Source organism: Cryptotermes secundus, unplaced genomic scaffold, assembly GCF_002891405.2.
Source record: "Cryptotermes secundus unplaced genomic scaffold, Csec_1.0 scaffold364, whole genome shotgun sequence".
NCBI classification, from domain to species: Eukaryota; Metazoa; Arthropoda; class Insecta; order Blattodea; family Kalotermitidae; genus Cryptotermes; species Cryptotermes secundus.
Genome location: NW_019733841.1, coordinates 544,467 through 561,541, shown reverse-complemented (window position 1 = coordinate 561,541; position 17,075 = coordinate 544,467). Strand labels below are relative to the sequence as shown.

The 17,075-nt window shown below is 37.0% G+C and overlaps 2 protein-coding genes across 13 annotated transcripts in view; both read right to left on the bottom strand.

Moving 5' to 3' along the window:
• LOC111868237 (glutamate-gated chloride channel) overlaps nt 1-17,075 on the bottom strand; it is a 331,426-nt gene that overhangs the window by 30,151 nt on the left and 284,200 nt on the right. For 5 of the 12 annotated variants that reach the window (XM_023858697.2, XM_033752961.1, XM_033752962.1 and 2 more), the window contains 4 exons: nt 10,780-10,863; nt 9,145-9,255; nt 6,784-6,936; nt 4,366-4,580 (listed from right to left, as the gene is read on the bottom strand). In XM_023858697.2, coding sequence (XP_023714465.1) covers nt 4,366-4,580; nt 6,784-6,936; nt 9,145-9,255; nt 10,780-10,863 — 563 coding nt within the window. The remainder of the gene's footprint in view (nt 1-4,365; nt 4,581-6,783; nt 6,937-9,144; nt 9,256-10,779; nt 10,864-17,075) is intronic. The other 7 variants (XM_033752966.1, XM_033752967.1, XM_033752969.1 and 4 more) reach the window with 3 other exon arrangements.
• Nucleotides 16,360-17,075, bottom strand: part of LOC117282609 (protein maelstrom homolog) — a 2,228-nt gene continuing 1,512 nt past the window's right edge. Inside the window, exon 2 of the mRNA XM_033752971.1 lies at nt 16,360-16,792. Within this exon, the coding sequence (XP_033608862.1) occupies nt 16,539-16,792 (254 nt within the window). The 3' untranslated portion in view covers nt 16,360-16,538. The remainder of the gene's footprint in view (nt 16,793-17,075) is intronic.

Below are 17,075 nucleotides of genomic sequence, written 5' to 3'. Positions count from 1 at the left end.
GGAAAGCTGCAAATATACTGAATAAGCAGTCATGGACAGCCGACAAGGGGTGATCCTCCAGCTTGGGGCTTGGGCGTGGGGCTAACAACTCCTCACCGTAAAAAATAACCTTGTTACAAAAATGTTTAAAAAGCCTCGGACCTCGACAGATCCTGTGGATAAACGACCTAGGTGAAAGAAAATGGATATGAGATTTGGTACTTGGAATGTTAAAAGTATGTATAGGGCAGGTTTGCTCAGGGCAGTGGTGGAAGAAATATCTCAAGAGAGACAGGATGGGATGATATAGATTGAGTTGATCTGGCTCCGGACAGGGACCAATGAGAGGCATTTGTGAACACAATACTGAACCTTCGGGTTCCATAAAATACTGGGAAATTCTTCAGCAGCTGCACAATTGGCAGCTTCTCAAGAAGGGCTCAGCTCCATGAGTGAGTGCATTTTTTCTTAGGTGAATGCCACAGATGAGACTAACACAGCCAACTGTGTATTAAAGTCACATACATGCCTCCATCTATGCACGCACGCGTGCACACACACGGGCATTCATGTGTGTGTACATGCACCCACTCCTCTGCCACAAACACACTGTACCCACATGCAGAGATCTGCATCCTGACTGTCTAAAAGTTTGAATGCCTGATTTAATCATTTTCCAAAAAAGGCAACCAGTAAAATAATACAATTTTTTGTTTGATTCTTTTAAGCATTATGATACTAAACACACAAAAAATGAATATTTTCCACGAATATTACAAAACCTTTGCTTTACTAAAATATAATAATGTAGACTGTAACAATTCAGTCAACAAGCAAACACAAATACAAAAGCAGTGATTAATTTTGTCAATGTGATTACTGCTTAACATATAACACAATGAGAAAAAACAGTCCTAAAACTGATAAAATTTATAGGGACACATACAATGTAAGAGCTTTCCTGATGAAGATATATTGACAAACACAGACAATAATTTGCAACTGGCCTTGCACTGACAGCAATACAAATTGGGAAGGGATATTGGACTCCAACTCAACAAAAACTTTTGGGGTCAACCATTCTCTTAGACACACAATTTCAGAGAACTTATTTTGAAGTAAAGAATGAATAAAAATCCATGCACATGCTTCACACAAATTGTGCTTCCTAGTGCTCTCAATTCTTGATTCAAATACAAAAGGCAATGCCTCGTATGTTGACAGAGGCATGCTACAACTATATAACATACATACATATAGGAACATAACTGTAGTTATCATCCTATTTATATAGATTATGAAGAGGCAGGGAGACATGTATTGTAGAATGTCTATGTCCATATCACTCACACAGTTGGCACATAGGTATATATTATATACAGTATAGAATGCGATTAAAATCACTTTCCAAGCAACAATTTACATTGTGAAATTCAATAACAGTACTGTGATGATCATAATAAATACATAGATGCATTAAAGGGAAAGCAAACTATATATGGCTCTCCTAGCGTTTGCAGTCAAGAAGTAAAATTCAGTTCAGGCCAATTAATTATTAATTTACTGCTATGTAACATTTGTTGCCACAGAGTGATTTTTTTTCCCCCAAAGAGAATCCATTGCTAGGAACATTAATAATATCATGTATTAGAGGGCTAAGGTACTTTTGGTGAAACTTGTATGTGCATCATGATGATTTTTTAAACAAGAATTTTTTTCAGTACCAGGAGTTTATGATACCTCCTGTTACAAAAGTTTTGAAATTGTAAACCGGTATGCCACATATACAAGGGAGCACAAAAAACCACTTTTGTAAACACTGCTTGGGGCATTAGTGGTGAAATGTCTGCACTAATGTTGAATATGTTAGTTTTCAGTTCATCTTGATTGCAGGGGTTATTGTGGTATTGTCTTTCATGTAGCCCCATAGGAAAATGTTTGATGCTGATAAATCCAGTGAGCATAGGAGCCATGTCACTTCAAAATGATTACTGCTTTCAATTCACATTATGAATGATTATAGAAAAATGTCTGATTTTACCAGTACAAATTGTTTTATGAGATCTTAAAGTTGTATCTATTTAGTGTTTTGGCCTAGACAATATTTCTGTTATGAAGGGCTGGTAAAACACTAGGAAGAAAAAAATTATCAAGTAAACTATAACATTGATTTGTTTTATAAATTTAAACACAGCAACCACCGCTTGTCGGCAAAGTTAGCGCCAACTTTAGCAGATAGAGGGTCAGCGCAATAAATCCCCATGCCCGTTAATTTCGGTTTTCTAGACCACAGCCACTATTTCCTTGAAACAGCTCTTCAATTATCATCATTAGGCTGAGTGGACCCCATTCCAGACCCACTACTTCTCAGAAAAAATCTGTTAGCACCAGGAATCAAACCTGGACCTCTGGATCTGTAGCCAGGAACTTTGACCACTAGACCACAGAGGTGGTCCCACATCATACAAATTAGATTTAACTTTAGCAGCAAGAGCCCTTCATTACAGCATGTTGGACCTAGAGTAAGTCATGAGTTTTTGTTATTTATTTATTTATTTATTTAAAGTTATGGCTTCCTGTTCACAGAAAAGTAGCTCTGTTTCAACCAAAAGTATGAAGTAATTTAAAAAAGAACAACATAAATTACACCAAACATGTTCATCTAGCACTAACGTTCTGGATCTGCCGTAGAGATGTGCTCAGTTCACATCTCAGCTGGGACACCAGTTGTCCTGACAAAGGTTTTTCATCATTTTCCACATTCCCTCCAGGGGAATTCTGTGATAATACCTCAATCAAACCAAGATCACTTTCCTCCAAACCCCTTTCCATTTCATCAATCATTCTATCATCTGTTGCTACATAGTCTCAATGCTAACAAATCTGTTAACTGACTAAAACAATAGCTTTCAGTGCTTGAAACACGTGAAAAAAGAAGAAAGGAAAAAATAAATCAGGCCCCATGGTGATAGTAATAAGCAAATCAAGGAAGAAGACATTTAAATGGAATTTGGAAGTAATGTCAACTACAACAATAATGAAGAATAAACTGTCATGAATGCTTCAGAAACAAAAACAAACAAAAAAATAACATGTATGGAGGCTGTACAAAACCAGATGGATTGCACCAACAACAGGGACAAAAATGGACTGTGAAAATACAACCGATAGAGAAAATTTGGAAAAGTAATCGCAGTGTAACAATTCTGATGCATTTGTTCTCATATTGCCTCTAGATTTTTAATATTATGCTGACAATGAAAAAGGAAAGTGCAAATTCTTGAAAAATATACAAGTCATTATGCTAACTATTTTAGAACTTTTTATTCTTACTCAGTTCTTTTTCATACTACAATGTTAACTAACAGTTATCTGGTCTGAAATTCTGTATTCAGACTTCATCTCTGACTGGTGAGGTTGTCTACAACAAAGCAACTTCCACATCAAACAATCGATCTTCCATTACTGGCTTTAGTACCCACTTGGTAACCTTGTAATATGTATTAGATCCACTGGACATATTTCGTACCTGCATTTCATTTAAAGCTAAACAAATATATAAAGTAGGAATCATGATACAATGATGATTCTAGAGTTCTGCTGAATATACACATCTTCTCGTAACTGGGTAAAGCATTCAGATTCTGAGGGTAGGTGGACAGTCACAGACAATTCATATGCATAGACTCTGAACATCACACAAGTAATTATGCTACTCAGACTTGCGTCATAATAAGAAACTTTCTCTCTTCAAGGATATATAAAGTAAAGAATTTATCGGTAACCAGAACTAGAAAACTTGGTTTAATCTTACAGTCTTTCGGTTACAGTATATTTACAAAAGTATGCACAGAGACTTCTGTTGTTCCGCAGTTCATCACTCTTACTGGTACAGATTTTTGTGGAAGAATTTACTTAATTTCTGTTAACTGTCTTCAAAGTCTTCACTTTTGAAAGAAATGCACGTGAAAAATGAAAACACAGAGCCTCCCCAAAATAATTATATTTTAAACACAAACTCACACTGATGAAAATGGAGGGGCTTTCATTGGAAACCATTAAAACCGTCAATTTATGTAATTTCTGAGATAGATTAATTGTAAGAAAAAATCTCAATTACTCACACCTTGTGTATTTTATTTTTGAAGTTTGAACATGAACAGATATTATCTCCTCCAGCTTCTATTAAGTATTTTAGACAAAGGGAAACTGAAATGTCATTCAACAGAGTGAGAATGACAAGACACATTCTTTTCCATCACAATACTCTTAAAATCTACTATTTGTTGATAATGCAGTAAAACCAAGACATCCAACCAACCCAAACTGAGCAAGCAAGAGCAAACAAACATAAGCTTTTTAATTTGATGGAAATACAGATCTTACTTGTGTCACTGGATTCTCTCCCGGCCGATACACCACGTTGTGTAGTGGCCGCTTGCGTCCCACATAGTTCACACATACAAATTCCAGCAGACTTGCATATATGAAACACATACATACGCCATCCCAGACATTCATGGCTGTCAGGTTTGACACCACAGGCAATGTACCTCGGAAACTGTTTGAGGTGGTGAAAAAGTTGAGCATCGTTGTCACACCTTGAAACCAAAAGATTCATAAGAAGAGGAAACTTGTGAATTACTGCATATTATATACATGTAATATCGATGTCACTGTTAGCAATTCTAAGACAATAATGACAGCATTGGGTTGGCCTCTAGTGGCATAACATTAATATCAGTTTTGTGGAAGGAGGGTTACACAGTCACAGAAACACAAACAAACAGTGTTGTGCTCCTAAACACCTATTAACTCACTTTCATTGAGGAAGAAAATTAAACTTCTCAAGATGAATTTTAACTTATAGATAAAAAGGCCGCACCATAGCTCAAGCAGATATTCGCTGGCTTACCACCGCAGTGGCCCGGGTTCGATCCCAGGTCTGGGCAAGTGGGATTTGTGGTGGACAAAGTGGTGCTGGGGCAGGTTTTCTCCGTGTACTTTGGTTTCCCCTGCCAATCTTCATTCCACCAATTGCTCCACAATCACCTCTTCATTCCACCAATTGCTCCACAATCACCCTAACCTATCATCTGGGGCTAGTACAATAGGCCAGAAGTGGCCACAGTACAAGGGACTTAGTCCCACCCCACTAGCATTCAAGAAAATATGGATAAAAAGCACCAAAAAGAAGAAAGCTGCACAATAGTCAAAAGTCTTTAAGTCTTGATAATAACATAATAACATAAGTATCTCCATGCAGATGAATCTTTCTTCAGTTCTTGAGAAGAAGTTTCCTACATTTTATGGCATTTAAAAATCCATTACTAGTGTTCACAGAAGCACATCACAGGACCATATCCTGAGACAGATCAATCCAGTCCACATTCTCAGAGCCTGTTTCTTTGAGATCCATTTTTATATAAGCCTTTCATCCATACCTGGATCTCTCAAGCAGGAAATCTTCCCAGATTTTGCAGCTAAAATTTTGTATGTATTTCTCATTTGTTCTATGCACACATGTCCTGTTAATCCCATCCTCCTTGCTCTAACCACCCTAACAATATTTGGTGAAGATTACAAATTATGAAGCTCCCCATCATGCATTTTTTCTTAAGCTTCCCATTCCTTTTTGTCTATCAGCTCTAAATATTTGTCTCAGCATCCTTTCTCAAGCATATTCAATGAGGGCAAGAGACCAAGTTTCACGTCCATACAAAAAACAACTAAAATTATACTTTTCATACATTTAAATAAAACAGATTATGGTGGAAACTGTAGATGACAAACCCATGAAGAGATAAGGCTAAAAATAAGATAAAATATTTTAGTCTTAGCATTTTTAGACACTGAAAAAGTAGACAAAAGATTTTGAACTGAATTGCGGCAAGCATTCTCCAAATTCAATACACTCTCAATTTCTTCATAAATGTTAGTGACACAGACACAGAAAGAATGAGACTGTGCATGTATTTCTTTTTATGTAACAAATTGAGAAAATCAACTAGGATCTCCTTCAAAATAGTTCCTTTCTGAGTCAACATACAGCTGCATACGATGCTGCCAACGTTCAAAGCAATCAGCAGATCACTTTCTGAAAGGCTGTTGAGAATCTTCATCGTTTTTACTTTCACTTTCTACTAACAACAAATGGGTTCCTTTGAGCACCAACTTGATTTTTGGGAAGAGGCAGCAGTCACAGGGAGCTAGGTCTGGTGAATAGGATGGTGCTCAGGCACAGTAATGTTGTGATGTTGTAAATGATTACTTAATGTCTAAGTCCTACAGGAATCTGAACATCATGTAGAACAGAATGTGACTGCATATCACTGCTTAAATTCTAGCAGAGAGTAACAGATATCATTGACGCTAAATACAATTAATTGTAACACTGTTAACAGTTATTATATAGTATATATCTGCCACAATATGCAGCTTATTGAACCTCCTCCCACTTGAAGTGTTGAACTATAGACATGGAAACACACTGGAGCAAATATAACATGGATTAGTACATTTTTGTATAATTCATAATGTAGTTTTGGATTCATGTCTTACCAATATCTTTAAATTGAAGGAAAGAGACCTCATGGTCAACCTTGACATAGATGGCAGACAATAATGATGTGGATCTTAAAGATATAGTGTCTGAGGATCTGGTTTAGGATACATTCCAGTGGTGGACTCAGTAACAGGCTATTTTGCTCTATGGCTCAATTTAGTATGTTTGAAACCATAATTGGAGCAATACAAAATTCTTGTTCTTTCTGTAAGTTGTTTACAATGTAGAAACAAACTTACCAATCATGACTCGTGCAGGGACGGCATTCCACTCAAGCCAGAATGTGATGAAAGAAGACGTGACCAATATGATGCCTGGTATGAAAACAGTTGTGAAGTAGAATGCTCGATCACGTGTGAAAATCAGGTCCACTTTAAGGCAACTGTAATTCCCTGTAACAGATTCAATGAGTTGCAGCAGAACTAGTAGCGCATGCTGCGCACTGGCCTTCATATGGGTCACTCTACCACAGCACCATCCAGATTCTGAGATTGCAAAGTAAACAATGAGCTGAATTTTGAATATCCAGTATCTCTTTTTAACATTTATATTTATAGCAACTGAATGTGATTTTCTCAAGGAAGAAATTATGCCCCAACAAATGTACACTTTCTCTCAATTGTGACATAGTATCTCATTAAACGTGTAATAAAACTTGTTTGATAGCTTCTTATCAGAATAAGCGGAATTCTGTTAGAAGGTAGAGAAGCATTATTTTGTGGAATATTCTGAACACATTAAAAGTATCATAAAACTAAAGCACTATGTGCCAGTTATCTAGTTTCCTTTTTCAGTTGAACAGCTCTCCCTCTTTCTGATGTCTGAAGGATATGGAGTCAACTTTTGATGGTGAGCAATGATCTGTCAACAAAAGTGATCTTACATACTGATAAATGAATCAAATATTTTTAAAATTGGTTTCTAGGAGGCGTTTTATGTTTTTAAAATTAAGTGCAATGTGCATGAGTCCAGGGAGACAGTTCAGAAGGTGCTTCTTCTGCAGAGGGCTCCACAGATCAGCAGATACTGAGTTTGCTGTTTGTTTTTTTTCTGGCACAGTTCTTTAGACAACACTGTCTTCACTTAAAAAATACACATCTACATGAGTACCAGGAATTAATTAAATAATTTTCCTGGGGAGTAAAGTGCAGCCAGTGCGTAAGGCTGACAACCTTACCACCATCTTTGAGCCGATTTCTAGATAATGTGGAACCCTCAACATCTCACAACCCTATGGGCCTTCACAGCCTGGTACAGGGACAGCTTTATTTTTTGTTTTTACTTGAGGTATTTAGTCATGTGGTTCCTTCCAGCCTTACAGAAGCTGTTTTGGAAGCTGTGCACAGCAAATTTGGTGAAAATTTGTTTGAGCTCACAATTGGGTCCCCTCTGCTCCTTTATCATCTTTATATATATATACCACAAACAAGATTTAAATGTCAACAGTACATGTAAAGTAAGTAAAAAAGTAAAGCTATCTCTGTACCAGGCCGTGAAGGCCCATAGGGTTGTGAGATGTAGACAGTCCCACATTATCTAGACAATCAGACAGAGATGGATCAGTCTAGGTTGTTAACAATGACACGCACGTTCTGATAAGCCTCTGCATGAACTAGAGAATTGGAGTGACAACATGCTATAAAATTCACTCCCTCACTTACTCATGGTTACAGGAAATAAATCCTGTCTTCTTCCTTTTTCTTTCTTGGTAGGCTATTTTATGATGCTGTGAGTAGCTAGACTATTATAATATTGAAGGCTAGAATAACAGGTGAATGACAAATTGGAAAGGATTTGGAATGAAATTACCATCCTAGCATATACCGGAGAAAAAAAAAAAAAAAAAAAACAGGATAGCCAGTGTTCTGGCCAAGATTCGAACCGGGCACTTCTCAAATATAAGACAAGAATATCTACCACTATACCACTCATTTGGTAAATTCTCTTTCCCAATGGAGAGAAATGAAAATGGTTCTAGGTAAATAAACAATATAAAAAGGAACAAAATTTTTACGTATAACTTCTACATTAATGTTTATGACCCAAGAACTTCATCAGAGTCTGTTAACTGTTAACTGTTAAGCGGGACAGAGTTTTCCCATATATCGTATGTAAATTGCGTATTACAATAAAGGTTCAATTCTATAAAAATTGCAGTAGCTTAATAGGAAAAGTGTGTACACAAACAAAACAAAACAAACTATGTGGTTTTAGTCCGCAAGCGAACTATACCGACTGAGCGACCACTACTTGTCGGCGAATTTAGTGCCAGCTTTAGCGGATAGACGATGTCATGTGGTCAGTGTTACAAATCCCGTTAATTTCGGTTTTCTAGACCAGAGCCACTATTTCCTTGAAATTGCTCCTCAATTATCATCATGAGGCTAGTGGACACTGTTCCAGACCCACTGCTTCTCAGAAAAAATCTGGAAGTGCCGGGAATTGGACACGGACCTCTGGACCTGTAGCCAGGAACTCTGACCACTAGACCACAGAGGTGGTCAAAGTGTGTACACACGAAGTAAAAAATGGATATTTCTTACAGAATTAAATAAAAATTTACAATGATCCAAAAAATTTAACTGGAAAATAAATCATACCTCGTTTATAAATCCCTTGCTGGTATTCTGGGGTGGTTGCAATCGGATCTGTTGCAGAGGATGAACTTCTTAATTGGACAATATCCATTGTGTCATCAGTGTCCCTATAACCTAAAGAACATGAGTTTGATGGAGGTACAAGAACCCCAGTTTTTCTTCTTATTATAAACATGAAGTGTCAAAATAAAAGTAATTTTTAACACCTATACAATGGGATATGTCCATTTAAAAGGTCCTGGAAACCTCATGAATATGTTTTGCACAATTCAACAAGACACGCCTTTACATAATTTGCAGGATCGAGGCTCAACATAACAGAAATCTGAGGCAGAAAACAAAACAAGAGAAACTATATGGAAAGGATATTGTATTTTGTTACCAGTTTCTATTCATGCCTCTACAGCCATGTTACTGTGGATTATAAAAACATTCATTGACAGGACAGAGTAGAAAAAAGAACGCTCTTACATAATCCTACCTGAACAAACATTACTGAGTCACGGTAAGAGGTCCAGTGATATTACCTTACCATGCTGAGAAAATTATAACAGGTCAAAATAAAAATGTTCACTGGGAGGTAGGATAAAAGAGAGAATATTTTAAAATAATGCAGAGTTCAGCCTACTGCAAGTTTGTCTTAATCCCACACAAGTAACATGCTGTACATCAATGACAATGGTATTGTGAAGGATGATGGACAAAAGCCATAGTACTGCAGTTCTTGTGTTCAACAGACCTCTCTGCTACATCTCTACTGGTACTACAGGCTGTATGGTAATGTCCTGGTCTTGAGAAACTTGAAGTCACTTACATGATCCTCCTCAACTGGAGCCAGCTCCCTCTTGCAGGACAGATACGTGAGGCGGGGCAAGCAACATCTGCTATGATCACATCATAAAAAGTATGCACTTTAGAATGCAAAAAGTTTGCTTGGTTTTTCATATTCAGAACTCTGCCAAATATGTTATTTTAACATTCAATGCATAATACATTTCTTCTGAAGAAGAACTGCAACAGGTGTCAAAATTTTATATAGACACCAATTGAATTTTCAGATATCTGAAATCCCATCCCGCTATATAAAATATCGTACAAATGCTGAGGTTTAACCTATCTTATTTGTTATGCCATTAGAGCCATGTATATACCATAGACATTTACAAGCTACTGTTATCTATAAACCTTCATTTTGCAGGTTATGAATGTCATGCACAGGTTAGTAGCATGTGATCATTGCAGATGTGTAAGTGGAGAAATCATTTTGAATTTTGAGTATGCATTTCCTACTATAGCACATGTTTCTCAAATTCAAAGTGATCTCCATCTCAGCCTGGATTACCAAAGATAATAAATTAAGTAAAAAATTCAGAAATACAGTATGGCCAGTAATATATGTCACTTGACACAGAAATACTATATACTAAAATACTGAAATACAATTATAATTCTAACTCCTGCAGTGCTGTTGTGAACCACACTGCTTGCAAATGGAAAACAACAGATGAGTAACAAGACAATGGAAACTGAGAAAGTCTTAAAACAATCTTTAGAGCCAGGCATTTCATTTGACTGCCACCCTGGTCATCCTGCATTTTGGGAGCTGGGAGGGGACAGACATAATGGGTAGCCAGTTACCTTGCTCCTCGAAGCGTCTCTGGCACAGAGAACACTTGCAGTCTTCCGACGTTTCGTCATCAGGATCAGACTCATCATAGTCGACTGCAAGAGAACAGGGGAGGGTCTCTCTCTTGTCACATCAACACAACAATACGGAATGGATGGGGCTATGGCTCTCTTACTAAATAAGGTCCACTTTTAGTAGTGAAAATACCTAAATGTACATCTTTTTTTCCCAGTACCAGGAACTAATGTAATTTTTTAAAAATTGAAGACATAATCTTTATGAGCTATTTTTCTATAGTAAAGTGCATTAATTCTACTATAAAACCGTTAATTAACTTAGTGTAGTTGTGGTACAAAACTGAGCTTACATAAAAGTCCTACACAAACATATATCTCATTTCTTTATCTGAACATCAGTCTTCTCTAGCATGAGGCCAAAGATTACAATAAAGAACAATAATAACCTACAAGTGTTAATGGAAAACTAATCTGGATCAATATAATTGACTGTTGTAAAAAAAAAGGTCTAGCAGGATTACTAAATTCATAGTTTGAGAGTATATTTGCTTAACACTGTGAACATTATAAAACAACACTTCTATTACCTTCTATATCAATGAAAAAGAAAACATGAAAGGTTTAAATATATTTATTTTCTTTCCAAAATATCTGACAATGAACAAAATTTGATATAAAATTGTAGAGGAATACAACATAAGAACTAGACACAATTGTGGAAGTACTAACAAGAGAAGTGTACCTTCCTAGAATGTTAACATTAAAACAAAATCCTACATGGTGTGAACATCAGTATAATATTCTCATCACAACACTGACTTAAAATGAAGATGGCATAGATTTAGACAAAAAGTATTTCAAACTAGGTGCTGTGATTTGAATTCATCTCTTACAGGTGTTATGAAGACTAGCCCTGATAATGTGTTCCCCTCATTATGAAAGCCAACACACCAATCCATATTTCATGCATATATGAACACTACAACAGAGTGACATGTTATCAATTATAAGAGAGTTGTTCAATTATTACATATATTGATTTTGAATCAAAATTTTACATAAAAATCTTCTTGGTCAACTGTGACTCTCTCCTTTGAAAATTACTGCACGAATGTAACCAATATTGTGTTTACAGTGTTAACCAGTCACAGTAGGACTAAACTTAATATTGGAAAAGTGAAATGTTAGCCAAATAATGCATAATATTCAAGCCAATGCATCAGATTAACAATAGAACAAAACACTTGTCACTTTGTAGAGAGAGTCATTCACTTGGTGTGTGGATGACTTCAAGGGAAGGATCAGGAAGGAGATCCTGCAGCAAGACCAAGCCATTACCATAAAGCCTTAATACTATTTACCAGATGAGACAATGAAGCCATGCAGCTGCACTGTTACAGTTCTGCCTGAAAAACATTCATAATGAATTAACAAGCTTCATTAAGAACCACGAAGTCCTCAAGGCAGAGAGAAATTTATTCCATCATAAGATTGTAACCCTCAGCTCTCTAAAGGTGAGTGACAGTGGCTGATTTATTATACCAATATCTTGTTAAATACTTACTGCCCATTGTCTGAGGTGTATTTGATACACACAACATTTCAGAAGTTAACTCTGGTCCTGTCTTTGACTTACTGTTGGCATTACAGTAAGAGGTCTTTTTCATATACTTTTAACCATTACACAGACTTTCTATATTATCGTGACATGTCTAACCCTTGCTGGGCAACGGGAGGTGGAACAAGTTACCACGAAGACAGACCCTTGATAAACGGTCGGTTGCCAAGTTACGCAACAGTAAGGAAAGCGGTGTTTGTCCGTGCTGAGCCAAGCCGAAGTGGGCTGGTTTCTATGCAGCATTGCCCAGCAATGCCTTTGTAAACATGTCGTCAGGCAACAGGGGAGCCCGTGCAGCGGCTATTGCTAGGCAATCAGTAAACACGTCACGCAACAGTGAAAGTAATTTAACAATAACAACCAGTCACCTGATGACTGGAGTACAACAAACTTTTAAAATGTTCTGAATGTAAACCCCAGATGAAGGACAGTATCAAGTATAATACTGGTATATTTTAATTTACTGTTAATATGCCTACTTTGCTGAAAATAATTCTCTTGGACAGACTTATTATATGTCCAGAAATGGGAATTATGGACTGATTCATATTATGTGAAAGTCAGCAGACACTCAGAGCAGACTGAATAATACGACCATTCTATTAGTACATTCACTAGTGGCAGATATTGAGAACAGCGGCATCTGGACATGGATCAAGAAGAGCTCAAGTGCTGACATAATTAGAAACAGCAAATACTGAATCTTTTTTCACTTATTTCACTAAGTCTTTATGTATCCATATATTTATAAACCTTTCTTTTTGCTAGTGGGGTGGGACTAAGTCCCTTGTACTGTGGCCACTTCTGGCCTATTGTACCAGCGCCAGATGATAGGTGAGGGTGATTGTGAAGCAACCGGTGGAATGAAGATTGGCGAGGGAAACCGAAGTACTCAGAGAAAACCTGCCCCAGCGCCACTTTGTCCACCACAAATCCCACTTGACCAGACCCGGGATCGAACCCGGGGCACCACAGTGGGAAGCCAGCAACTAACCGCTTGAGCTATGGCACAGCCTTTATAAACCCTTACTGTCTGAGTGCTACTACCCTTGTACTTTTTAATTATGTAGGATCTGTACTTCACCCAAGCTGAAACATAATTAACATCTGAAAGGGAGTTTTGATTATCTGTATATGCTAACATTTCATATATGACATTAAGATATTGTGATGCATTACCCTACATCCATCACCACGACAACTGCTACAATCAGAACGGACACTTCCACGACAACAAACACGTGGAAATTTTGGAGTTCCCACAGCGACAAATCATAGCAACGAATTATTGAGTAACAACAGATGAGACAAAACACATTACCAGTGTACTCTATAAGGAATGTTCCTGAAGAAACGGATTGCCGAACACGCGAGATCGATCCTTGGTGAGGGGTGTCCTCTATAGAGTCCGCATGCACCTCATATAAAGGGCCTGGCCTCAAACAGAAGTTGAGTATTAGAATACTGAATATTGAAGTATTAGGCCAGAAGTCAAGTGACATTGCAAGTGATAATTGTAAGAGTGAGTATTCAATAAAGATTCACTAAATCCAAGACCCACGTGAAGTTATTTGTCGCGTGACATACCCAACACACGACAATATTCTCCTTCTCAGTCATGGAAGGGTTATATGATTTAAATATATCTCAAATTGAGAATAAACACATTTTAAAAACTTAAAACATTAATAATTAGGTGTATTGCAAGCAATCAAGCATTGTTTATAAGTTTTTCCACCTCTCTGCCTTGAAATACTGAGATATTAACACATTACTGTGATTTTCATCTTGACTGTTGCATAACTCTCAGAACACAAGTTGGTGGGCACTGAGCATGTCTGCAATACAGGGAACTGGGACATTGGGACATCTCTTGGACAGAAATTTGGATTACAGGCATATAAGTTCATATATTCGTACAATATTTAAAAAACAACTTAAAATTGCAATCATATATTATGTATAATTTTTTAAACCACTGAAGATATTTCTATATTGATATTTTCAAACTGAAATGCACTTTACAAGCTTGGTTGATGACAAAAATGTTAGCAGTCCATTATGATGAGTACTTTCTTGTGCAATGTCATGGCTGCGATGCATGCCAAACTAAGCAGTTGAAAGTATTAGTTGTCAGTTCCTTTGTGTCACATTCACAAACACAAACTCTGTTCAAGTCAATACTGGATGTGCATGGCACATGGCACTTTCAGTTTCAGTATCAGACTGACATGCTGAAGCCCAAGAACTGAATTTGAAAGTACAGTGTAAGCATGCAGTGTGAAAGATACATACAAAATTACTGTATAACATAAAATACTATATAAGTAATACACTAATCTCTTACATATAGATCCAGTGCTCTAATTTAGTTAATGCCAATAACAGATTTTTGCTTCCAGTACATTTCACTAGGTTCATAGCTTCTACATTACTTTCATGTCAATTAAGCACTATCACAGTGTTTCATAAAGTCTGCAACTGTTACAAATTACAATTATAGTCCATTTATATAGAACAATATTCTTATTTATGTTAATATCAATTTAATTCAAGGTGTGGTAAATATGATATAAGATAATAACAAATAACAAATTAAAACCTAAGTTAAAAAATTCTAAAATCAAAGGTAGACCTTAGAAGTTTGCATCCAATTACATGTTTCCTCAACCTAGGTTTCAAATATTATGTCTTTCACTCCAGTATTTAAGCATCCTGTTGCATTACTATATCTATTACTGTTTATTGTACTACACAGTCTGTCAACAGTGCAACAAATTGTTCCTTCTTTCTAACACTTTCACTTTCGACACAACATATTTCCACCCTAAATGGCTAGATTCAGGTGTCTTACTACTGCTACACTGCACTAATATTGTCGATCCGTCGCATATGTGACTGCACACACAAACGTCATAATTGTAGTCAATTGGAATGTGCTAAAATAGTGCACGCTGTGGTACACTTAATTTAAATTTATAAAATCTATTACAATTTTTTTTTTTTTTGTATTAACATTTCCTTTAGATTTTGTAAAATTCTTATTACACTTCACATGGGTCATCATCCAGTTGTTTTGATCTGTATCCTTTACTACAGATATTTTATTGTGGCAGTGCATTTTACTATTCGTAAGCCCACTGTTGTGTTATGTCTGCAATCTGTAATTTTGCCCCTTGCTTGTGCATTGTTCCCTCTAGCAGTGTGTGGTGTTGCCTTCACTGCAGGACTGCAAAGTCCAAAAAGCCGGCAGTCCTGAGTTACATGCACCATTGTCAGAACCATTTAGAATCTTCCAGACTGAAGGCTATTGAAAACGGTGCTAAGATGAATATTTGGAGCTCTGAGGAGAAAGTAACAAGGGGATGGAAAAGGCACTGTACAGGATGATGGGATTCCCATCATTTTTACTCCACAAGAAATATTACTAAGATGATTATGGCAAGGAAGAGCTCATGGGTTGGACATATAGCACTCTCAGAACTGATGAGAAATACATACAAAACTGGCAATGCTCAGCTTCTTATCTTGCTCGATTTTTGTGAAGTTGACAATCGAAAGAAATACGTAAACAGTTGAGAAGACTTCAGGTTTCCACAAACATTCCTTGCAAGGGGTATGTTACACGTTATAAATGCTCAAAGAAGATAAACGCTTTAGTGATGACAATGAAATTGACATATTCAATACTTTATAATTTAATACTTAGACACACACATGTTATTACAGGCTACTGTTAACAGGAAAAGCATGAAAGTTTGGGTATTAAATTATGACAAGAACAAATATGATACATACATTAAACGTTCAAACACTCAACACAAACAGAGAAATCTATGGTGTACAAAATAATATGACCCAGTTGCAGGGGATTCTGATTCAGTGCAATGTATTATCCTACGGGCGGTGCCAGCCCTCCTTCTGGGGCCAACTGAATATAAGCTCTGCATCGCTGGGATTAGAAGATTGTGACATGGTGCCATAATGTCACACAGTTGTTCCTTTCTGCTTGAAGATGGTACACATAAAGTTCACTTCAATAAGGTCTCTGGGTCTGCGGGGAGGACACAGGGTCCGCAGCCACTATGACCGGACATCTCGTCTGCTCTCATTTGTTGCATTGGTTTATTCTGCATCAATATTGTTTCTTGGAATTATTCTTTGGATTCCAGCACCAAATCAGGTACACAACTCTCGCTCTCTTGGTAAGATAGGTGCTTAAATCGCAATGCTTTCCTGAAACAATTTCTATCGCCAGCAGCCCACAGCACTCTTCCATAATGAGGAAACTCCACCTCTCCATATGCGACAGACTGCAGTATCGCATTGCTTCTAGTTCCTCATGGAAGAAGCATGAGATTCCCTCCACAAATTCCGGGGTGTCATTAACCCTTTGACGTGGTCATTTAAATTCCGCGGCCGTGGCTCCTGCGGTAATATATTCAGCCGGCCATTTAAATTTTGCTCGAAAATTATTTATTCATCATTGTTCTTAAATTCTATGAGATAGGAACATGAAACTTTCACTAAAATGATCTTAAATGGTGGTTTTATAACCTTACCTTATAATATGGGCGCCCTGTATCTCGGCCATGGAAGCAGGTTGTTTAGTATTTCAGCAGTGAATGGTACGCCTTGAAGGATGAAACTTTCACTAAAATGATCTTAAATG